This window comes from Temnothorax nylanderi, unplaced genomic scaffold (genome assembly GCF_030848795.1).
Source record: "Temnothorax nylanderi isolate EJ_2023f unplaced genomic scaffold, tnyl_v1.0 TNYL_tig0071_pilon, whole genome shotgun sequence".
Classification (NCBI taxonomy): domain Eukaryota; kingdom Metazoa; phylum Arthropoda; class Insecta; order Hymenoptera; family Formicidae; genus Temnothorax; species Temnothorax nylanderi.
The window spans coordinates 888408-914614 of NW_027249133.1; the positions used below are offsets into that span (position 1 = coordinate 888408).

General features: G+C 39.4%; 1 protein-coding gene across 4 annotated transcripts in view; it reads right to left on the reverse strand.

The window, feature by feature from the left end:
* Window positions 1-25250, reverse strand: part of LOC139773961 (uncharacterized) — a 102477-nt gene extending 77227 nt beyond the window's left edge. Inside the window, exons 1-2 of one of the 4 annotated variants that reach the window (XM_071708822.1) lie at window positions 24898-25250; window positions 19094-19692 (exon numbers count right to left, since the gene is read on the reverse strand). In XM_071708822.1, the coding sequence (XP_071564923.1) occupies window positions 19094-19325 (232 nt within the window). In that variant the 5' untranslated portion in view covers window positions 19326-19692; window positions 24898-25250. Of the gene's footprint in view, window positions 1-19093; window positions 20979-24897 lie in introns of those variants that run through there. The other 3 variants (XM_071708823.1, XM_071708819.1, XM_071708820.1) reach the window with 3 other exon arrangements.
* Between the last annotated feature and the right edge of the window lie 957 nt (window positions 25251-26207).

The window sequence follows — 26207 nt, forward strand, 5'->3', positions numbered from 1 at the left end:
ATTTTTAGTACATTATATATATATATTATTTGAGTCGTTGTACAAGGTGATTTATTTTGATATAATTGATATAGTGTATTATTTCGAAAACAAAGCATTTTTGAGCGAAATGTTTGAAACAAAAGTTGTGTAGCTCCAGGGCGGAGGGCAACAACATGGCGTAAAATATTCTTTTCAACCTCATATATATGATAGCTTTTTGAAAATAATCTAACAAGCTGTATTATTGGCTCTTCAAGTTACTACAATTTTTGTAAAAAAAATCTTCCTGCAAGATATTACTTTTTTCTTGGAGTTGAAGAATGAGTTTTTGTTAATGTTGCGAGGGATTTAGTATCTGCTGAAAGGCTTTTGAAAAGTCCTTTCAAGATATGCAAAAAAATAGAGATTGCTATTTAAAATTAAAATTACTGTCACTTCTCGAAAGGGATGGTTTTTCCAGCAATCTATTACGCCACATTGTTGCTCCCTCGGAACCCTACGTTTTTTGTCTCAAACATTTCTCTCAAAAATGTTCTAAATATAACTCACTATACCAATTAAAATGGAAAACTTTGCAACTTGCTTCTCGTATAACTTGTGTTATTTTCTTGGGTCTAGAAAATACATATTTATATATCATATGATTACAAAAGAGAAAAACATAATCTCTCAAATAACTCACTAAAAAGAGATGAGAAAAACACAATCTCAAACTTAATTGAAAAGAAAAAAGTATGTATATATAGATATATATTTTTTCTTTCTTTTTAATATGTATATCGTATATGTTTATAACGCATTTACTTCATAAACTTTTCAGATTGAAATTCCCCGATTGAATGCGTCAAATTCTCCCCGGACAGACTTTCTGCTGCAAGATGCGAAAAAGCGCAGCAGAGTCCGGCGCTCCCGACCAGCTCTTCGATGGAATCGTTGCCGTTGCATGCAGGACTCGGAGGCAGCGAAATTGATCGTTCCGGCGGTGGCGAAAGTTTCGCAGCCATGCGTCATCTTAATTGGCTTAATGCCGACAAGTTACAGCGCTATACACACCCTCTCTCGCGCGCCCTCCTGCACCCTCCAGCTTCCTCCCGTGCCCGCGCTTTTTCCGCGCTTTTTCCCCGGCTCCGCCATCGCCGGCGTGGAAGACTCGCCATCTGGAAGTTTCCTGCAGGACGTATGTGCAGAATCCTCCGAGGGTTTCTACGTTAGCGACGCTATAAGCCGACTGCAGTGAACTGCATCGTGACGGTCTCTCCGCGATTCCCTCTCTCTTTCTCTCTCTCTCTCTTTTATTTCTCCTTTTATCGGATGCCGTCTGGGTTTAATGAAACTTTTTGCAGGAATTAATGCTACATCCAGTGCGGCAACGTTACGTTGGTCAAGATTTGTTGTGCACTACGGTAACGCGTGAAATAAGAACACTCGTAAGAATAATTTGAGCTTTGTAAATATTTGCTAACTTCTGAACTCTACGATTACTGCGAGAAAAATAATAAATATTTTTTGAAATTCTCTGTTTCCATAATTATCGGTAGTTCGACATCCTGCACGATTACAATTGTGTTTATAATATTTCTCGAAACGGTTCTTTTTCAAAAGTCTTCATATTTTTTAATATTAAAAATCATTTCTGTCACTTAATTCCGTGCTTCTGAACTTTAAATGTAATTTGGTGATTTCCATGAGCTTTATCTTCCCGCCTTATAATCTTCAACTGTTCGGACGTGAAATGCCTCGTTCTTCGACATGATGAAGCGTAGTCGGGAATGGGGAGGAGGAGCCCTCCAAATTTACCGGGCTGAAAGCTTACTTAAAGACCGAAGATTTCTCATTCCGGACAAGAAGATCGTCTGCGAGAGTTGTTTCCACGAGATCATGTAAATCGGTTGGTGGAAAGCGAGGGGGAGGACTACGGTTGTAGGTGGACCGCTGCCAAGGCAAATCGAAAAGGGAACTCGTGCGGCGGAGGATATATACGAAAGGCCCAGGGTAGGACGCTCGAGCACGCTCGATTTCTCCCTTGGCGTCGACTTGCGAATAAATTTAATATCCTATGTCGTACCCCCGCGAGTGTAGAATTGCGGCATAATAAAAGCCAACCCCTCTGTCTCTTTCATTCTGCCCCCCATTCCTCCTCTCTCTCTTTCTGTCTCTAATTTCGCCGTTCTTTTCGCTAAGCGTCCTCGTTTCGGGTCACACAACAGGGATATCGCATTAGTTTCGATGCGCTGAAATTTACAGCGTTTATTCGAAATTTGAGCCCGTGCACAGGAAGCTTCAAATATTAATAAATTGAATGAAACAGAAGCCTGCTCTGCCTATTATTTACATGTTAAAAAAGCAAAGATATATCATTAATCGTCTAAACTTTAAAGTTGATTTTTTCGAAAAAGAGAAACCATATTTTTTATTCTACGTTTTTATTTATCTTCTTATGTGTAATTCCCTTTTGGTTATACCACCAGTTACAAAAAAAACTCTGTAAAGTTTAAAAATATATATATATAAATTGAAAGATATGTATTCAGAATTATAAAGTCAACATGTCAATGATCATCTATATTTAAATAATTTTTTTTTAAGAAAATTCTATGAAATAAAGAGTTTATTTGATCTTAAAATACAGTAATTTAAATAACATTGCTTAAACCAGTTATTTAAAAAACCAACTACGAAAAACTTAACTACAAATTTAATAATTTGTAGGTAATAATTAATCACAATGCAAATAATGGTGTGCAAATTTTGCAACACCGCCATTTAAATACGATAGTTCGGAAAAAAGTGATGTAAATAATAATGTCGGTTATTTCAATATTGAAACCAAATAAGTAACATTTGCTTCGCCAGAGAATAATTAACACAATTAAGAATTTTTAATTGACTATATACTGGCAATGATTATAATCATGGCAACGATTATAATCGTCGTGACGAATCGTCACTGCGTTTCGACCAAGGATTCCTGGTCATTTAAATTGATGTAATTTTAGATGCTTATAATATAAGCGTCTTAATTAAATAATTAAATTCATTGCGAAAAATATTACCTCAGCCAGGGTTCGAACCTGGATTCGAACCATGATTATAATCATTGCCAGTATATAGTCAATTAAAAATTCTTAATTGTGTTCAATATTGAAACTTTGCAGAGGATAATATCGAAAATTCAGATTTTTGCCGAAAAGATCGGCTCGATACTTTCATGTTTGTTGATGTAAAAAATTGATGTAACAAATTAATAAGACTTGTTTGTTGACGTAAAAAATTGATGTAACAAATTAATAAAACTTGTTTTTATCGATATCGAGCTAGAACGGATTTTCCCGGACCGGAAGTTCTGAAGTGGAAGAGCAGATAAGGCAGATTCGATATCAGAAATAATATCTCCGCCCAGACTGGTAATCAAGTGACTCGACCTTCCGGTGTGGCGGCGCTTCCGGTTTCCCCGCCCGTCGCGGTCATTAAACAATGCAATTCGCGATTGTACTCGACCGAGAAATTAATTTTCCGGCTTCGTTAGTGCCATAATGAGCTCGTCGGCGCCGATCGTGCGGCAAAATGCACGACTCATCGCGCTTTTCGCCAATACGTTCGACCATTGTCAGCAGAATTTCCGCGATGCAATTTCGATTGTCGGTTATTCTTTAATAGACCGAAATACCGAAACGTTCCAAATAATAAACGACCGTTTCGAGTATCGCGAACATTTTAATTGTATACGTTACAACTTTTGAAATCTATTCATTAATGAATGAGTTCAAAAATAATAAATAACTAATACACATATTTAAAGTAGGAGAATTTTAATTAATCTTTAAACAATTTTATTAAATATTAGAAATTTGCATTATAAAATATTTGTTGAAACTTATAAAATAATCTTCCTGATTTAGTGATGTCATTAAGTCAAGAAGGTCATAAATATTGTAGACTGTTAAGTGTTTAATTTTTGCTTTATGGCAGCTTCATATTTTATTATTAAACTCCCGCCAGGAGAGATCAACGGACTTCATAAATGCAATTAAATATTTTATAGCAAGTTCTAAATCTGCGAGAGCACCGATATAACTCTTTCCCAAGTCACGTATTAACATTTCCTAGTCAAGTTCTGATCCAACGGAACAAAAGTAAGAAAAGTACGCGACTTTATTTTTGTACAAGTATACGTTTTATAATAAACATACAACTTTGTTTTTGCCCGCGCGTTAAACAGCGTATAAAAGATCGCACTAAATTTCTGCGATGTCAAATTTAAGCAAATGACGAGAGGAAATCGAGTTTTTCGATGAAACGCGATATTCGCGAGTCGATATTATTTGAATGGCGCCTTGTGCCGGATGCAAGAAAGCGTAGCATTTCCGCTAAGTTTCTCTAAGCCGTGACGAGGTAAATCCGCGAGTCTCCGTCGAACAAAAAGACAACGCTGCGTTCGTGCCGCTGCGAGAACTTTTCTTGATGGTTATTAACACATTCGTTGTAACGAGAAAGCCATTAAAGGCGCGCCGGCTGCGCGGGGATGTAATAGCTCGCGAAGAGGGAGAGTGGAAGGAGGAGGATTCTGTCCGTGAAATCGAGAATGGAATAATTCGAGTAAGTAAACAAGAGAAATATTCAGGGAGTTTGCGCAAACGCGTGATATTTTATTTTTTTCAGCGTACGACACAGCGAAGCGAAGCTTTATATAAGCTTATATAAGGATACATTTTTTTCTCGCGAATATGATATGTTACTATTTTATTAAATAAAATTTTATTAAGTATGTCCAATATGTGTAAAGTATAGAATAAGCAAATATTATAGAGGTCGTCAAACACGGGATCTTGTAAAACAATTTTTGTGAATTCTATATACATTCCACGTTTATGCTTTTGAATCGCGTACCGATCGACATGCTGTATGGACACATTCGTGATTTAATTTTCGCACAGTATTATTGATCGACGCTATTGATTCGAAGCAAATCCCATATAGCCATTGTCAACCAACGGACGCAAGGCGGAAATCCTATACCGATACCTGGGTTGCAAAGTAAATGCGCGAGCGAATAAGGGAGCGCATGCATTAAATTCCCGGCTTAAATGCTGGCGGAGAACGGGCGGGGATGCAGAGATCTGGGGATTCGCGTATTGCGTATCGATCGCGCGACGGCGATCGATCACTTCGCCGTTGGACGTCGAACGTGACATAGCTCGCGTGAAATATGTCGCGCGCACCATTTTGTTTATCGCGTATTGCGATCGTATAGATCTGCTGGATGTCACGCAATCACGGTGAATTAGCGGAGATATACATACATATATATAGAAATAGAACTGCGATATATATATATATATATACGGTGGAAAATGATTAACGTGGATTCTGCTTCAGCTGTTGTCCCGATAAGGACTGTTATTCTTATTAATAATCTCTTGATGAAATGAAACTATTTTTTTTTAAAGAAAAATAAAAAAGTGCTGTTTATTTGTAATATTATTCCTGTATATTTCACTGCGCGCATGGTCGCGTATGAGCGAGATTAAAATTCATCACAAACGTAGAAAAGCTCTATTTATAATGCCCGATTAAAAACATTTTTTAGAAATATTTTCAGTGAAAAGATTGTCTTTGGATAGAATACGAGAATCCAAATTCAACATTGAAATTACAGGATTTTTTCTATCAAGAGAATCACGATATTTTACATAATCGTCTTAAAATATACTTTGAATTATTAAATCTCGATACCTCTGAACGCTGAGAGCTTTTATAACAATGGAACTTTAAAATTTCGAAACTATTATATTTTCCACAATTGTATACAAATGATGATAATTGACACGTGATGAATAGAAAAAGGGTATATGCTTGAAACGCGTAATTGAGCCGATAACCGAGCCGTTTCGAAAAAATACGCGGTGGAATTTCAATTAAGGGACGGGTATTTTTCGCGGTTCCGCAAAATCCTACTGTCCGGCCAATCCGCAGTCAGCGCGATATCGGAATCCAATCCTTAAAAAACTAACTACCGAATACCGAAGTCGCAAGCGTTTATTACGCTTTGATCGCGCGACCGACAGTTTATTGACTGGCATACACACAGAGTTATCTGTTACCACGAAATTATATTTTTAAATAAAAATTGTATCGATATGCCTTTTCTTACAAATAAGAAAAATAATTTTACGTTCGAAAAACGAACATAATCGTAATAAGTAAATAAATGTCTTGTATAAATTATTATAAATTTACATTTACTATGTATGAATTTACAGAATTTATAAAATTCCTTAATTAAAAAAAAGATTTTTCCATATTTTTATTGTTAGCAACTATTTTTAATGGATTTTGAAATATATCCAGATTAAAAATGCTTAAGTAAGAAAATGAACAGTTCATTTTCAAGATAAGTTGTGTTCAAGATATGTTGTGTATTTTTTGGAAAATTAAAGGTCCATATCCCTCAGTTGGGTTGAAAAAATCGAAAATTTTTTTTTGCATAATTTGATAGCTCTAGGTGTGTAGAATAGTGTGTTAAAAGCGCAAATTAGCGCTGATTAGCTGTAAGTATCCAAATATATACATTTATATCAACGAAAACATAACTTGAAACTTTAAACGCGTTTTCGCGGCGGAAGTGATAACTCACGTAATTTTCAATGAAACACTTTCATTTTTTTTTTACATATATAAAACTAGTTTGTCTATAGAGTAGACTACAATCATATCGATATATGCAATATTTAATTTTTTATAAGCAAAAAAGTATCGAAAATTTATAGTGAAAATTAATTTTTCTTTTTAAACTGCCGCCATTTTATGAATTTTTATTCAAAATAATTTTTTTTAGTCTACTCTATAGGGACACTTGTACTGAACAGGAAAATCGATTGATTCGATGTTTCAGACACATTTTACGACCTGGAGAACTACCGCCATGGAGCAACCTATTCCGCGCATTGCCCAGTATCCCGCTTCGCCAAATTATTTAAATGGGCTGAAAAAATTTTTATAACTACTTAAAAGTATCATAAATGTAATCCAAAAATATTGAATGATTTATTTTGTTTACTTTCTCCACAAAAAATTCACAAAAATCACCTATTTTTTGGACCTACTGAGGGATATGGACCCTTAAACATTTCTTAATCTTTCCAGTAAAATGTCTAAAATCTGTGCAATTATACATAGCTGAAAAGAACTTCGATAGTTAAATCTGAAACAATATTATACGTTGATTCCATCTGTATGAATAGCGAATAGTATAATGCAGTTTTTCAACTGGCGATCCGAATAATTCTTTTGTACCGTACACGAAATTAAAACGGTTTGAACGCGCCGCGGAGAATTAATGAAAGTTTCTCGAACTACTTCCATCTTGCACCCTTTTCGCTTTACATTCGCGCTTCTTCCTTTTCCTTTATATTCTGCTGCAAAATGATACCGGTTTTGTACTTAAATCAAGAGACGTGCTCAAACTCCGCTTCGCATTTATGAAAATGTCTGAATACAAAAATCATCTTCGCAGCGAATATTTTCTTCTTTCCTTGTGCAACAAATTTCTTAAGCATCGGCAAAATTAATTAGAATAAAATTCGTAACTTGTCATCATTTTAAACACGTTATACATAATTCTTTATTTATTGCAATTTTTCTTTATATGCATTTAAAAGTTATCAGAATATTAATCGGGATAGTAATATTCCTAAAATAATAAAATAATTAAAGAAATAAATACAATAAAAATAAATTAATTATAAATAAAAAGAGTATATAAATATATACAGTAATCTGCAAAAGAATAATTAATGCTAAAAATAATTGTCAATTTTATAATATTCCAAAAACCTTTCTCACAAAAATGTTACAATGACTAAAATATGTTTTTAATATTAACTATTATATATTGTCAAAATTGATGCAATATTTTTTTAGTAAGTGTTCTGAAGTAAAATAATTAATATAATTAATTAATCTAAGTTATTGTCTGTTACGTAGCTTCGGTAGTGACTGATTCGATTCATCTTGGGATAATCGCGGACGACGATCATAGACTCGCGTAATCCGCTCGTTTCAGCTTTAATTGCCAACGAAACATAAATTCTTCGGGCTTTCTGTCGCGGCGCGGCGCTCCCTCGTTCGCAACGATTCCCTCGGAAAGCTGTATTAATTCGTGTCTGCGACGGAAACGAGGACGAAGCTGGACCGCTAATGGCGACGATCGAGGTCGCCACTCGTTATTAGCGCGGAAAAACGGCGGCGGGAGAGGATTAAAAGAAAATAGCCGGGCGAAAATAGCGGGCGACTGCGTCGACATGTCGTTCGTCCTCAGTAACTTTGTATCCGTCTAACTTTAGTAACTTTCCAACACGTTACTATCCAATAAAAGGAAATCCTCGAAACAAAATTCCATTAAAATATAGCCCGAACATTTATGTTTTTATTATATCTTTCATCGTAATGCAATTTTAAGGCAACTAACAGCATTTCCATCGCAACCTAACTTTAAATCGACATATCGATAACAAGATTACTAAAATATAAAAATAATATATTATAACTCTCGATTTATGGGATAATAATGGGATGGCATGAAATCTCACCTCGCGCTCAATTGTACCACACGAGTTTTGCTCCTTTAATTTTAATTTAATTTATTTTTTTTGCTCCTTTTATTACAATTGAGCGCGAACGCGCATGCCTAGGGTACTCCGCGACGCGTAGGCAGTAATTACCTAAAAATTGACATATTTCCGTCAATAATGAAGATTTTGGAAAAATTCAAACGCCATTTTGTTCGTCGTGAAAAGAGGAACAAATTTTCTCTAGTTCATTTCTTTATAGGATGTATAGTTTGATCGCTAGGGCAATTTAAACAAATAAATTGTTAATAACTTTTTATTGCATCGACTTACGAAAAAACTATTTACAGATTCTTGTTCTGCAACCCAAAAAACATAAAAAAAACATTAACTTAAGCCATCAACCTCGATAAAAATGCTCAATCGACCTGGCGTATAGACTCGCTAACCCCAGTTCCTTCACGCTATTAGTCTGATACTTGATTCCACTAGCTTTTGTTTTAATGGTAATTTTTACGAACAGACCTTTGGTAGTCCGATGGGCTCCCCTCTGTCACCGATTATTGCAGATTTAGTGATGGATGATTTGGAGACTCATTGCTTGAGCTCGTTGAATTTTGTGATCTCAAATTTTTAGATATGTTGACGATATCTTCGCCATAATACCCAGAGCAAAACTTAATGACGTTTTACTCGCGTTTAACAATTACCACCCACGCCTTAAATTCACACACGAAACGGAAGTAAACAACTCGATTCCGTTTCTTGACACCGTCGTCATTAGGGAGGGATGTCGCTTATTCACAAACTGGTATAGGAAGCCTACGTTCTCGGGCCGATATATAAATTACTTTTCAAACCATCCATTTCAGTACAAAGTCAATACAATAACCAGCCTAATAGACCGAGCAATTCTATTGTCAGATAATCGCTTCCATGCAACCAACATCAATATAGTCAAAGAAATTTTATTAAATAACTCATTCCCCATAGAAGTCATAGACAAAAAAAATTAATACCAGACTCGAAACACTCGCGAATGCAACCGACAGAGTAGATGCGACGCAGAGTAGGTTTGATGCGCGACGCTGCATTACTGTACCATACGTGAAAAGTGTAGGCGAGGGTATCCGACGCATTCTTGACACAGTCTACCTCGATACTGTATATACCAGCCCAAAAAAACTCGAGGGAATTATTAAGAGAGGAAAGGATAAGCTTGTCAGAGATAATGAGACCGAACTTGTATATAAGATCGATTGTGACGATTGCGATGCAGTATACATCGGACAGACTAAACGTCATTTAATAACACGCATTAAGGAGTACCAAAATGATATCAAAAAACATGACAGCAATCACTCGGTTGTGAGCAAACATCGGGTATCGTGTGGTCACAATTTTAAATGGTCGGAAACCAGCATTATCCATAAGGAGAAAAATACTTAAAAAAGAGAGATTGCTGAAATGTTTTTAATTAAAAAACATACGAAGACGATTAATTTAAAAAAGGATACAGAAAACTTAAATCCCATATATGACAAAGTAATTTCATCGTTGTAAATATCACGTGAACCATGTTTATACTAACAACCTACAATGTACACTGTCAGGTACGAAAAACAGTTAGTATACCTCTCAACTCCGACATGTGAACACGCGTTAGTCGTCGCTCCTCGATAATGTCCTGCTCCGAAAAACATTTTTATGTGCTCAATAACGACAGCACTTCATCGCGGTGGTCACTCTCTCATAATTAAACGCATTCTCTGCCGTCACCGACTTATACTTGTAAGTTATTTTTTGCTTGCCTTTAATTGCATACTTTTTTACATTGCTCACTGACTATTGTTCTTCCAGCGATCAATTTATGATTATTTCGGGTAAAATTTTCGAAAATTCCGATGTTTAAGTTTGTGACAAAGAATAGTTACCAGATATCGCTTTTTATCTATAATGTTTTTCCTTGACTATTAATTTTATCTTGCGGACCCAATTATTGTTATACTGGATTGTTTGTTTGTTGTTTAGATTGCTTGATAAGGACCCGATCCGAGGGGTCGAAACGTAGCAACGTTTCAATTTATTTTGCCAATTGAAGTCGAAATCAATAAACTTTTCTTGATAATAATTTAATTATTAAAATCTCAATTTTGTTGAAATAATACGAATAATTAAATAAGAAAATTAAAACAAAACCTTGCAATGCGGAATTATAACGAAGTTATGAAGCCTTTCAAATTTTCAAGACATAGAATTTGGTTTTTCTGTGCTTAGAATTTTTTCAGTCCAACTTGAAAATATATAATTCAACTGTTATAACTCGCACAGTTCTCTGGAACAGTGAAACTTTCAGCCGCGCGATTTCAATGTCAAATTCAATAGGGGCGGCTCAGCAAGAAAATCACTTGTGCATCACAATTTCAAGATTCTTTCACTCTCCCGCGGTACACATCAACGACAGGACGAAGCGCTCGTGCGCGCCCACGCGCTTGTCGGGCGGTAAATCGAAAAAAGTTTTTTGCGCGTCTTGATCCTGTCGATTCCAGAATCCATGGCGCCGCGAACCAGACCGAACATCTGGTACATGGCGCCGACCCATCAGGTAGTCGATCCGGGTTTCTTACTGCTTACCCATACCCCTGACTCTGCTCTCCCCCGCCCTCCCCCCCCCCTCCTCCCCTTTCTCCTCTCGACTCACCCCTTCCTATCCAGGGCACCCCTCGTAGCACCCTGCCACGACATTCTTTCCCTTTTTACACGTGGGCGCCGCCGGGAAATCCCTGAGATTTTCTTCGGATCTCCCGAAACCACGGACTCCGAAAAGTCGCCGAGCACGTCGATCGCGCGCCGCGCCACGATGTCGAGTGTGTTAACACAGGGGTGGGAAACGCGGGGATGCGATGTACGTCTCGTAAGATCAATCGCGTTGCAGAAGCCCACCCACCGAAAAATTCCCAATTTCTATACTTTTCTTATTTCTTCTTTTATTTCGCCTACGTGCTTTCCCCCGCTCCCTCTTCTATCTCCTCTTTCTTTCTCATATCTCAGTCTGTCTCTCGTTTCGTTTTTCTAAGTTTATAATTAATTCATGAATGTTATCCACGTTAACGTTTCGAAGAGATAATGATAGAAAAACAAGATTTTCAGATCAGAGAAGATAATAGTTGGAAAAATAATAAAATAATATTGTACATCAGACACCTATACTCTCTTATCACCGTATTTCATGTTACATGTTTTATAAAATGAAAAGAAGAAATGGATGTTTTTATGGGAAGAGTTTTTTTATTCCAGTTCTGAGTTATATCTCGCAATTGTATAAACTACTTAAATTCTTTACACTCAATTACGGTAAGCATACCATAATTCTTCGTACCTTGAAGATATTGTGAGGTCCATAATTTAATATCGCGGTATATAATACATCTGATGTGTCGCTTTAAGAGGTTGCTTTGCTAAATGACTTCGCCTTCTCGTCCTTTCGAAAATTACGGCGAAACGTACCCTTGCCCTTCCACAAGCTGGCTTGCCCTTTGACGCGCGAAAGTCTAATCGAGAACGTGGGATGAGAAAAATGTATCAGAAGCTCCACAGTCTGAGCGAGTTCGCGGCCAGGGAGATCAAAGGGGATGTGTAATTTACTTCGGGGTTGCGAGACGTCGAAAGGTGGACGCCCTCAAGGGTAGCTTGCATGCCCATATGTGTGCACGTGAGAGATCCCTCGTAAGATCAATAATAGTATTACAATATGTTCGTGGTATATCGAAAATAAATATGTAATATGAAATATAATACGAAGTATAATATGAAATCATAAAAATGAAAATTTATTCATAACTTTCAATGTATTTGAAAGAATATTACTGTCTTTTTCAATTTACTGATATATGAATTGACTAGTAATAAGTTACTAATTAGAGTTTTAATGAATTAAATAAAAAAAGCTCCAATTAATAAAATAATTAAAACTTTTTAGGTTTTACACTAAATTATAATATTATACGTAACAATTTTTAGTTATTTAACTTGTAATTTTGCTTTAATATTACCATATTTTTAAATGTCATCTAAATCATCAATTTTCAGATTTCCGTGTACTTTTAAATTTAATTTCACTTATATAATTAGGAAATAAAGATTCTAAATTTTCAGAACAAACTTTCTAATTACTTTTTTATGTTGCAAGAGACTACTTCATATGCGATTGTTGAAATAATCGTAAAGATGATATATTCACGAAAAAGAGATCTGTTTGGAACGTGTCGCGCGGTTTGTTGATAGGAAAAATAATACCGGAGAAAAATTATGGAATTGCACGGACTGCATTAAAGCTTGATTTATCAACGACTAGCCTCGTTCTACCTTTCAAACGTGTAGAAATATCGTCGCATAAATTCCGAAGAGCTTACGCCGAGTTTCTTCGTTTTTCTCGCGTCAAAGCGATATCACGTTGAGATCTTTTGGTTTTACTGCTACAAGATTATAAATTTTATCTTGTGTGAACCAATAATTGCAACAAGACGCGATTGTTCATTCTCTTAATTCATAATTTAAATATTATTTCAATTAATTATTTCAATTAATTTGCTTTTTTAATATAAGCACTTATCTTAAGATAATTTTTATGTTTACAATTTATACAACTTTCGTACTGTGTTATTAGAATTAAATTACAAAAAAATAATTTAATAAGAAAACATGAAAGAAAAGGATTATCTGGTGCAATTCTCGTGTTCGATTATTTCGCGGAGTAACATTTCCAATGTCAGCGTGCGACTAAAATAATGCCGCAATTTTACGCTTCGCGAAACATTACGACGTTTTGAGCGAACCGTGCGGAATATTGACGACTTTGTTTGTTATTAATAATCGCGAACGCGTTTCCCTCGCCAGGTCAGAAATTCAGGGACACTTCCCGTTTAATCGTCCTGAAATCTCGCTTTCAGTTCACTGCCAAAAGTAGTCGACAGTCGTGCGCGATTAATTGCCACAAAATCCGCTGCAGAATTGTAAACTTAGCTTTGTTATTCTACTTGGACTTTCCATATATTCTAATCCCGCCGCTCTTGTCAGTCTACATATCTACTTGATTATCTGTTTCTTCTTTACGCGCTCATTATTTTTGATTAAACGAAGTGGAGATTACAGAAGATAAAATAAAATGAGATAAGGCGCCGTAAAATAAACGAAGCTGACGTAAAATAGATAAGATTGATAGACAATAACGTCTGACGACGCGACGTTCCTCGGGAGAGCGGCGCGGCGCCGCGCGCATTGGTTACTCTCGAGTTTCCTGCAGCGTCTCGCGACAATTAGATTCGCAGCAGCAAAAAGCATTAGGAAGTAATACAGCGCCGATCATTATTTCGAGTCCTTACGGCCGCGCCGGACCCGGCTTCCACGGTGTAATTCCGGACACTTTCCGCAACAATGCCGGAGGAGCGGGCGCGTCCTACGAGCGGAATTTTAAGCGAGCAGATCCAGGAAATTAGGAAGATTTGATCAGCCCGGGTCCCGGAATTACAAATAACCTTATTATCGTGCCGCACGCCGCTCGCGATTTATACCGAGTGCCGAATTTCCTTTTTAACCGGCGTAAGCTGAACGGCATGGCGATTAGGTGATTTACATGAGGATCACGCGGTAAGCTACGTCAGATCCTTTAGATTTTACATTAACAACGAATTTCCGTTTCTTCCATTTTGTTGGTTATATAATTTTATTCTGTCCGATCTTGTCAGCCGATACTCGCGAAATTTTACGTCGCGTTTGTTTACCATTTGTTTACCATCCATAATTCATATCATTCATATCCTCGAAAACGTGTACTATTGAAATTTTTCTTTGTTAGAAAAAAAAAGCTGTACTCTGTGTAACTTTATTCGAATAAAATCCCGCTCGCGCGGCTCGCGTTGTCAAAAATCCGCCGCGCCTTCCCTTCCACTCTGCACTCTCTGTCGCACCCTTTCGCCTATTTTTCACCCTTCTGTCTTTCCGCTCGCGACCCTTCGGTAAGTCTTCGCGCCGGCAATGAAGACAAATTGTTGGCGTCCCGCAGTTTTACGAAGACAGTAATTAATTGCCGATCGCGTAACGAGACCTGCCTCGACTATCGACACGCGTCGATTTAGGCAAATCCCTCCGTTAGACTTCTCTGCGATACAGAATTCCTGTTTAATTAGCATATACTAAACGAGTAATTTTATCGTCATGATTCTCGCAATAATAATAATATAATAATGGATAATAAATAAAAGAGTGAGTTACTGGTAACAATATAATAAAACAAAATGCAGCATTATTTATTTGTTCTCTTAATTTACAGCTTAAAAGTTAATATTTTAATTATGTTTGACTGTTCTAATATACATATATATACAGATTAATATTAAGGTGAGTTTTAATTAAAATAATTATTTCTCTCACATTAGGAAAAGAGAGAGAGTGCAATTAAAACAATAATACATAAGTTATAAACATAAATTTGAATCAAATTTATATTTATGAATTTATTTATTAAATTCACACAATTTAAACTATGCCGATAAGTGAGAGATATTATAAATTACATTAATATATGTAATTGATTACATCACAATAACTATAAATAATGTAATTAATTGTATTGCAATATCTGGGGATGTGTATTAATTGATTAATTATGTTACACGTACCGCAAATGCACATACAAATTATCTATTTCATATGTGTATATATATATATATATATATATATATATATATATATATACGCAGAGGGATCTATCTCGAACTTCCTTATCGGAGTATCATTCCGCGATCGCTCTATTAACTCTATTGACATCACGGCTATTAGCCATCAAAGCGACCAATTGACCCAATTGACATCGAGGAAGATTTCGAGAGTGAGATTTCGAGTCCTCTGTCGACGAAACGAATACCGCGCGATGACAAGGATAATAAAGACTCGTTAGTCCTGCGGATTCAGCGGGATACCGCTAGGGAAAGTCGCCCATTTATCGGTTTCTTTCTGCCTTGATTGCGCTCGCTTCAGCTCCCATTCTTCTCGGAATGTCTCAAAAAAGTAAAGCGCTACGAATTAATGTGAATTACAGTTACGGACGATGGAGAAGCAACCCACTGCGCGCAAACTGTCGTATATATAAAGCGGCAAACTAACAGAAATTAACTGACACGTGGAGTTTATCAGAATCAACTTGTGATGGTCAAATTAATGTGAATTAAAATAACATTTCTGGAACAACATGAGTCAAAATAAATTAAAGCCATGAATTACATGTTGGCATTTTTCCCACGTGTATTATAAATTGAATAATCATAATTAATATTTACTTGAATAATTAACACAGCTAGATAGAAAACTGTAGATTAAGGAATAATGAATTTAAAAATTTTATGTCACAAAATATCAGAATTACAGCAGACAGCAAGATTCATTAAAATTAAAACCGCGGAATTTAGGGTAGAAATTATGAAAGGGTACTTCAATTTGAAACGAATCTTTTAAAAAAATCAGGAGAAACGCGAGAAGATTTTGCAAAACAACGTGAATTATATATGGTTTTGCGTTTCAAGAATCAAATTTCTGTCGCCCGTTAAGAACGCTTATCGGGCGAGCAAAATTCCACGCGCAAAAATCACTCTGAAGGGTGCCGGAGATTTACGAGGGGCTGGTTGGGTACCTCACCATCTTTAAATCACAAGTCTCCGCGGAGGCGGTCGGCTCGTTTCTCTCCATCTGAGCTTAAAAGTATTTCCTTGCTGTTCTCACCGTTCATTTGAACTAATAACTCGCGCGCAATCTCTCTTAAGGGAGAGAGGAAGGGGAGGAGGAGGGCACGGCCTTGAGGGCATGGCTACTTGCAGGTGAACCAACCCGACCCCGCGCGGAGCCCCGGCTTTTCCCACGGTTTTCCCCGAGCGGAACTTTCGAATTTAATTCAGTTACTGTCTGTGCCGTAACATATTCTGGGGCTTTTAGCGGAGTTGACGCGAAAGGGGGTCAATCTCCGAGGCTTTCCCGGAGCACGTGCAAATTATCGAAATGAAATAACGTCAAAATCGCGTCGCATCGTTCCGCGTTTAAAGCTTCAAAGTTGGTGTTAATAACGAACATCACCAACGAGATTAGCAGACGCTCGTGACGCAAAATATCGCGCGTCGTTAAGTCGTTTCAAGCGTAAAAATAATTATAATTGGGATAAAATTTCAGAGCATACGCCGCGTACGCTACCAAGTTCTATATTTAGAAAATGTACTGAGAAAATCGTCGACGATACGTGGGTGGATGTTCGATGAAAGTCGATTTCCGCCGCTATTTCCGTAGCTTTAATATTAATTATTAGCCGCGCCGGAGAAGATTGCCGCGGATAAAATCGTTTATTAATCGTCGAATAATACGGCCACGCGCGCACGAATGGCGGCTCCATTATGGAAACGCTGCGTGTACGGGTTTCCAATGCAACCAGATAATGGCGTTTCGCCGAAATATAAATCTCTCGCTTGGCTTTGCCCGCGTAAATAACCGATAATTAACAACAAGCCGTTAGCTTGAATTCCCTCGCTTTCATAATTTTTACGTATGAGTGTATTTTTAATTCCTATTTTGCGTGAAAACTTCAACAGCGTACCGTTAAGCCATACCATCAAATTGAAAGAAAAAGGAACAGACTTCAACAGACTGATAATTAATTTGACAAAACGTTTGTTTAGTCTTGTGCGATCTGTCGAAAGTTTATTATTAAATTTTACCGTAATCACAGATTCACTTAGATTTTATTCGAGTTTATTACGTTTTATCTAGAAAAGTTGGCGATTAAATCCTTTACTAATCTTAGTTTTCCATTTTACATTTAGTTTGAATTATTTCAACCTTTACATATCGAAACTTGATTGACTCCGGCTTACAACTTTACTTTTTTTCTTTAATCTCTTCGTCGTTATGTCTTCTGCTAAAAAAAAAACAATTAAGAACTTGTCTGCCTTCTTCTTTTAAAAACAATAAATTTTAAGTTTAATATCGAAATTTTGCGATCGAACTAACTTGTGACTCATCAGAAATTAACGATTTACTCTACACTTTCGGTCAAGTTTACGTCGTGAAACAGAGTTGGAGTATTTAACCCACTTTACGAGGTAAAGTGCGTTAAATGCGTGGTACAGTAACTTAAATATTCAATCGAAACAAGTCCGCTAGACCGCGACAAATCTTAATAAGACTGAAAGAAAGCGGTAAAATTCTTTCTCGCGGCGCGATGGACCTTTACTAAAACTTGATAGATGCTGCGACGCCCATCACCGTGAATAAATAACGACGGGGCTCGCGCAAAGAACTGAAACCCGATAGAGGACGCGGAACAATAAGGATGGATCGCCCGATCGCGGAATACATTTAAGTACACCTCGCGTACGGCAGTGAACGGCATTCAGGTGGTACACCCCCGCGCGCGGCGCGGAGGTGAGCGGGAGTGAACTCCGGGGATTGAAGAAATGGCGAGGACGACGAGAGAAATAAAAGTCGAAAGCCTTGAGCGAGCGAGAGACGAGGCTGTGAGGGAAATAAAAAGGAATTGTCATCGTCCGGGTATGGCTGCGAGTGTTGCGACCCACCCTTGTAACCGCTAACCGCGCCATCCGTGGATGTTTCCCTGTCCCCCCCCCTTTTCCCCTGGTTCCTCCTTTCCCCTCCCACAAATCCCCCTTCCTTCTTTCCTTCTGCCGCGCTCTTTACAACCGCTGTCATTTGTTTTTACGTTTACTCCTCGTCGTTCCTGAAAATCCTCCGCGAGACCTGTCGCGCTGCGAGATTTCGTCAAGAAAACGGCAGAGACGGAACTCTCTCGCGGAACCAACTGTAAAGCTCCTCGGGCGCTCGTGAAAGCCATGATTTTTCACAATGTGAATATTTATTAAAGTTATAGGGTTCTAACCGTAACCGTTGTGTGTGCATCTCATAAAAATCTTTAAACAGCATAATCTCTTATAATTTCAAAAATAAGATAAAGTAATGCTCGTTAAAGCGTGTCTACAATGAGAATTTAAGGAGTAAGATTTAAGCTTTGAGCCCCTTAAGTCGTAAGAAATTGGCCAATCACAGTCGAATTTAAAAAGAATACTCGAAAGGCTTAAAGCTTAAATCTTACTCCTTACACTCTCATTGTAGACACCGCTTTACAGTGCATCGAGCTATAACGGAAGCCACGCAACATCTCTCTTTGGTGTCTCTTTAAGGCCCCCGCACAATTAAAAATGTAAGGAACAAGGAACAGATATTAGCGAGTAGGAATAAGGAATCAGAAATAAGAAACAGTTCAACGCACAATAAAAAATATGAACGACAGGTTTTATAGCTTGTACACACTACATAACCTGGAAAATTGCAAAGAAAGAGGTTGGAGCGCAACTGTTCCTAAATTCTTATTCCTTATCTGTTCTCTGTTACTTATATTTTTGATTGTGCGGGGGCCTTTAGAGATGTCCTCCTCAAACTTTCTCCATTTACGACGCTCTCGAATCGCTATAAAGAGAATAATCGTTACTCACGGAGCGTCAGGTTGGAGGGATTCACGATCGTCGAGCAGACTCTGAAGAGCCCCAGCTTGAATCGCACGCTGACCGCGGCATTCTTCGGTACGTCCGGCACGGCGAGCTTCTCCTCGGTATGCAGCCAGGTCGGGCCCGAAAGAGCGACGCCGAGGGCCGCCAGGGCGGCGAGGCCGCATACGACTCCACATCTGGTCAGTCTGATACCACCTGGGCCACCTGAGCAGCACATCTTCGTTTCCCGAAACGGTCTTCAGGGTGACATCGTTAGCGAATCACCTCCTCGATGCGAAGGATCCTCTTCGAGTCGTCGCCGGCCCGCCCGAATTCTTTTACTCTTGAGTCTCTAACGTCTTGAAGAGCAATTCCACAAAGTTTTTGGTTTCGTGTTCTAGAATCACATCCAGCTGCTCGACCATACAGCCACGTAGTTCTTCCAAAGTTTTGTCTTTCTTGACCAACTCATAGATATAATTGACTAGAGCAGCAGGATCATCGCACAGCGGCTCCAGCACCGGTGGATTGTTGATTATCATCCTCGGCGGGTGCCGCGTCACGGTCGGGCATAGAAGGCCTTCGCGGACACGTGTTTTTTCTTTCTTTTTCGAACAACCGAGAGAACAACGAAGAGCTCTAGAGAACTTGCAACCAATTTTTATCTCTTCTTATTTCTCCTTTTATTTATAGTTTTAATATGATCGCGTTGTTGTCCGAGAAGTCGCGACTGCTTTCGGGCTCGCCAACAAATTTAGCTTCCCTTCAGAAGAAATTGGATCGAAAATTATTTTGTAACTTCTTTTTTTCCCCAATTTCTAATCTAAAGGCGCGCAGAAAATTTCAAACAGAAGCATGCGGAATTCGAAGAAGAAAAGATATTCCGAGAATATCTATAGCAGGATCAGAAATGCGAGGAAACATGATTGTGCAAAAAAAAGTAAACGCTGAATTCTTTTGAGAGGAACGGCGCGGCCGTTAATGGATTTCGCGTTATGTGGGGAAACCATTAAAACGCGCGTTCGCTCGCTCTCGAAGAAATTAATTCCGATTACCCTTATCGCGGGCGGCTCGAAAAAAAAAACAGAGGGGGGACGGAGGGGGGGGCGGAAGGACGAACCGCCATTATCGCCGCCGTTTTCCGGGATGGATGACAGGGAAAGTCTCTGACTTTTCCGACGATTCTTCTTCTCCCCCTCTCTCCCCGAAAGCGCGGGCGGCAGACTTCGCGTCTTCACACACGTGCGTAAATAAGTTCCTTCCCTAAGAAAACGAGTGTTTCTCGAAAGAAACTTCGCGGATATCTGAACGCGAACGAAGATACGTTCCAGTTAGTAATCTGAAAAACGAGACTTCTTACCTCCCGTGCGTAACTTTTAAATTAGAGACGGGTGCGGGGGGTGCGGGAGAACATTTGGAACACTCTCCGATTTCGCCGCTGGAACTTGAAAAACCGCGCCGAGAGCATATCTCCGGCTGTGCACAGGCCGATAAAAATCGCCCGCTCTCGTTGACAACGAAATAATAGCAATAATTGCTCTCTGGCTCGAGCTCGGAACGAGCGGCGAGCCGCGAAAAAAAAAAGAGTAAAAAAACACAAAAACACGGAAGTATCCGTTTTTGCGGAGCAATGTATATATATCTATATCGACGCGACCCCGTAATAGGCGCTCGCGCCCGCGCGCGATTTATGTTCGCTGCAGATGGCAGTTGCAATTACAGCGTCATTCTTTCGCTTCGAACTAATTAATTGAAAAACGGCGTACCTCCGCGCCGCGCCGGCATTTCCCGAAGGGCCCTCGACAGATTTCCGGTCTTGTTAGGAAGTAGTTTCGAGTGCTGCTTAAGTCTGTTCCGCGTCTTTTTCTTTCCGCTCGTCCCGCGCCGACCCCTTTTTCACCCCCCCCCCCCTTTCCACCGACCTATCCCGAGTATCACGTAATTAAAAGTTCGAACCGACCGCGATTCACGCCTGACGGAAACCTTCCATCCCTTCTCCGACACTTCCCGTACTACGTAATTTAAAGGGGGGGACAAGGGGCCCGCGACGTGCTTCCTCTCTTTTTCCTTTTATAATTACTCCTTGAGAACTTTGGCCGGCCAAGAGTCCAGAATTCCATAACGGGATTTCTGCACTTTCTTCTTCTCCCCCCCCCCCCTCTTACTCTCTCTCTTTTTCGTGAATACGGAGTAACAGAGAAAAGTTCTGACAGTTTAAAGATCCTTTGTCAATCCCGCGTGTCCGTTTTCAGCATAAGCACACATACAATAAACACTCTAATTATATAGTGTCACGCGTATATTTAATTCTCTTGATCGTACATGTCGATAAATAATTTATAGTAAAGCCAAAATAATTTAGCAAAACTAATTTAACAAAACTAATTTAGCGAAACTAATTCACAGCGCTTCGCTCTGATAGAATATAATTTATTTTCATACTAATAAGGAAACTCGATAAATTTTTAAGGCACTGAAATTGTTTTAACGCATATGGTATTTTGCAAAAATAATATTATAAATAACATGTGATAAATCTCTTACGCGCACTTAAAACGTGCTAACATATCTGTTGAAGCAAAACTGTTACATTAAGGTTGTAATAACCATTGTTACTGTCAACATCAGTTGTATTTTCAAGCATCCAAAAAATAGTTAAAACGACGAAATAAATTGGCTGAACCGCGGGCGTCCTCGCCAGCGGGTTTGAAAACGCATTCCATCGACACTTCCAGCGATCAGCCCCTGCCAATCCCGGCGCTGTTTTATTGCGGACGCATTCCGATGTCGGAACATCCGGTCGAATCGAACATCAGGGGCGCGGCGATCATCGATAAAAATGGCTGTTGCGGAACCGGCGGACAAAACGGTCGGCATATGTGAGCGTATATTCTCTTTTTTATTCCTCCATTTTCAGCGTAACAGCGAGTCGCGCGTTTGCGACGCGTTCTCGCGATTCGCCGTTACGCTGAGCTTTCGAGGACGGCGAGACGAGATGAATAGACGGATAAGCGATGAGCGAATGTCCCGGTGAAGAGAATTCAAGGGAGTATTCAAATCGTACTGGCGCGGTACCTCAAACTCAGTTCCATCCGGAACTGCCGCCCGAATGTCCACGTGAAATTACGCGCGAGAAATAAGTTCGCGTCGTTGATTTGTATAGAGCAAGTTCGGGTATTATGGGATACCCAAATCTTTTTTTTTTTTAGACAACTTGAAAACCATTAAAAATAACTGAACCCAGTTTTGACGCACACTTAACAAGCTATATAGATATCCGTGATGGTTCGTATTGCCCCACTATCTCACAATACCCGCACTTGCTCCATCCGAAATTCCTAGATTTTGCGAGGCTGAGTCTTTGCTCTAAAATTCTCTCAACGCTATCCCAATCGACATGTAAATAAACGGCGTGGCTCCAGAATCTAGACGCGATCGTGCGCCACACCCCTGGGTAGCTCTCATTAACGAACGGCAGCGGGGCACGCAGCCGTGCTAATTAAGCTCGATCCAGGCACGGCTCGGTTACGGCGGAACGAGTCAGCGTAAAATCGTGCGAGGGCGAGCGCGCCGGGGCGACAATTTTTTTCCGGTTTCCGCGTCGCGACGGCGACGACGACGAGCGATTTCCGCGTTCATGGGCTCTAATCAAACCCGAAGCGACGGCGGCGGCGGCGGCGGCGACGAGGAAAGCGAACGATCGTTAAAATCTCGTCCAGGATTTCGCGGCTGGCTTCCGACGAAGTAATTTCGGCGGTGTCGCGCCCGCGCATTTCCCCGGGGCGACCCGTGGGAAATTACAAATTACACGTTTTTCAATTAAAAACCAGCAAGTCGCGACCCCGCCGGGAGATGCCGGCGCGGCGCGATGTGAAAATTTCGGTTCGTCGATCGAGAAATTCCTAGAGAGAGAGAGAGAAAGAGAAATGGAATGAGAGCGAGAGAATGGAATAGAGAATGGAAAGAGAGAAAGAGAGAAGAATGCAATTTAAAACGATTGCGTCGCCCGGAAAAATATTTGCTTCGCGCAAAACAATTCCCGTCGGGCGGGAAAATATTTACCTTGCATTAGAACGATTTCGCGGTGGACGAATGCTTTAACGTTTTCGAGAGGCACGCAGTTAAAACGCCATGGTATAGAGGATATATTGCCCGCGTAATGTACATTTTGTTGTGCGCATGCACGGCAAATTTTTTTTTTTCACGATAGAATATATTTATGCGGAGCACAATGAGGGGGCATTTTGTATCGCAAAATGTACGTCCACTGTTCAACGGTGCCATTTTGCGAAATATAATTGTACTTTCTACTTCTCTCTTAATAATTACGGCATTAAAGAAAGACGTACGGACGGACCACCGGCACTGTGCCGTTGAGCAAATAATTTAAAGCCCGATAGAGCACCGAGGACGAAAATTGAAAAGGATTGAGCACCGAGGATTGAAAATGCGCGGTTCGGCGGCAAATCCGTAATTCAGACCGCCCTGTACATCTCTTTGAAGTCATTACCGACGTGTCAGTGTCAGACGGCCATCCCTCCGAGCGGAAAAAGCGGAGAGCGCCGTGCGCGATATTTTTCTACTGTCACGAGCGACCGCTCGCGTCCCAAATCCTGGACAGAACCATAAGGTCCTGATGGGTGAATAGTGGCGCGGACCAGGGGGTGTATCCCCGACCCCCGAGATTATGCGGGAAAATCCTATCCGTGTCTAAGGGTGTCAGCGTTTAGTGACGCGAATATATCTATCTATCTAAGAAGACCCGTTTAATAACAATATTAAGAAAGATCTGATAATATATAAAATAGAGTTACGATCGAGGACAAAAAATATACAAGAACGCAATGAATGAAATAATTAAAACTTCGCAGAAAGAACGGAAAATCGAATTTTATTTTGCGATAGCGATAATAAACAAGTATTTGAGAGTTAAAAATAGATAGACCTAAAGATCCGAATAAGGACCTAAAGAACCCTAAAGAATTCAATATTTAAGAAAATATAAAATAAATCTTGTTATATCATTTTTTTATATCATGCAGTTATCATAAAATGATAGCCAAGCTCTTGGTTTCAAGAACAAAAAAAAACTAACATAATCTCAAGATCTCGGGAAAAGAATGTGAAAACGTGAAGAACGATTGGCCGATCATACGAGATTAAACATCTCGGGAAAAGAGTTGTAGATAAATCCAAAGATATATCCGAAAACTGCGAACAGTTGGTAAATATTTGAGAGAAAAACTGAGGGAAACGGCTCCATGTAAAGTCGGACGATCAGCCAATATTTAAAGCATACGAATCGAATGGCCTGAGGCGCCAAAGTTTTTCCGATTCAAAACACAAATAGGAAGCACGAAAATTATAATCATGTAGGATCCACCGAGGCAAACCGATTCGCGAAACACCCTTTGAAAACGTTCTCTAAATCCTCGTCTTTTAACGCCGTTCCTAATACTAATGACTCGCATTGACAATTGAATTATTCTTTACGATCGGACTTATACTAAATCGGACACCGCAAGTTATTACAGTGCGGAATTGCTGGAATATCGTGTCGCCGAGCACGTCGCAGGCATTGTGGTCGACGAAGAATTTAGGGATTAGGAATATGATCCTGCGGGGAGGAATTCGCACCTATCTTCGGAGATTTCGTGCACACAGCTCAAATATTATCATTTCCTGATATTAACGATATCAATATTAATAATTATCTTCGATAAAATAAAATATAACAAAAGTGTTCGGTTTTGTGGCAGACGATCTGATATCGTTCGAAAGAAAGCAATGCTCTGAAAATTCGGACCCACCTCCGGAGATACAATACAAGGACACCTTAAGTGTCGTTCTTCTCGTTGCTCAACTCGATCTTAACAACATCGACAGTCCACGTTGCTCGTTATCCTCGCTCGTAATCGAGAGTGCGTCTACAGGGAAGATCAGGAGTCGCGCTTGATTGTCGCTGAGCCTCATTGCGAGTAATACACGCGCACGGCCGCGCACGTGTCTCTCAAGGATATCGCGAGGAGGACGGTCCCTGATCCTCGGGTGGCCATGGCGTCGCGCGCGAAAATTGTTCGTCGATCGTCGAATCTGATCGCGAGAGAATTCAGCGGCGACGCGAGGAGTACGGAGCCGTCGCGTTCGATCCGTACGACGGCTGGAGGCGTACTGGCCCTTTGTAAACGTGCGCCTCCACCGAACGAGGGGTGGCGAACGTCGCGACGGCAGCGGAAGAGGGCGGAAGCGGCGCCGAGGGTAGGTGAGCGTGACTGAGCCAAGAGGGTGTGTGTCTCGCCGCGTGTGTCTGTATCCGCGCGATTTTTTACGACGATTTTTGTCACAGATCCCGCCAGGAAAAACATTTCAGATTATTCAGTTTTGTTTTTGGAACCTCGCGTATCTTGTAGAACGGCCCAGAATTAAAAAAAAAACGTATTTTTATACATAAAGATAAAGCAGCATCTGCAAAGCACATATCTGATTTCTTAAAAAAGCTGAAAACCTATCAAATCTTTCTAGTTAAAGAAATTTCGGATTTTACTTCGTAAATAATTTTTTATATTTTATAGTAATATTTATCACAATATTTTCTGGTTAAAATTTAAGCAATTCTCTTAAAAACGAGCCTTAAGCGGTGTCCATAATGAAAATTTAAGACGTAAGATTTAAGCTTTAAGCCTTAAGCCATAAGTTGACCAGTCACAGTCGAGTATTCTTCTCACATTCGACCGTAATTGGTCAATTTCTTACGGCTTAAATTTTCATTAGGGACACCGCTTAAGGCTCGTTTTTAAAAGAATTGCTTAGATTTTAACAGAAAATATTATAATAAGCACTACTATAAAATATAAAAAATTATTTACGTAACAAAATCTGAAATTTCTTGGACTAGCCACGAAAGATTTGACACGTTTTCAGCTTTCTTCAGAAGAAATCAGATATGTGGAATTAATTACTTCAAATTTTACTCCTTAAATTCTCATTGTACACCGCTTTATTTGATGTTAACGATTTAATATTGTTACGCCCGTGCTGTGCGCTCGTGCCGTATCGCCCGTTAGACGTCCGGGCGGCAGAAGAATATCGCAACCGGACAACGGGTTGCTTGACGACGCTG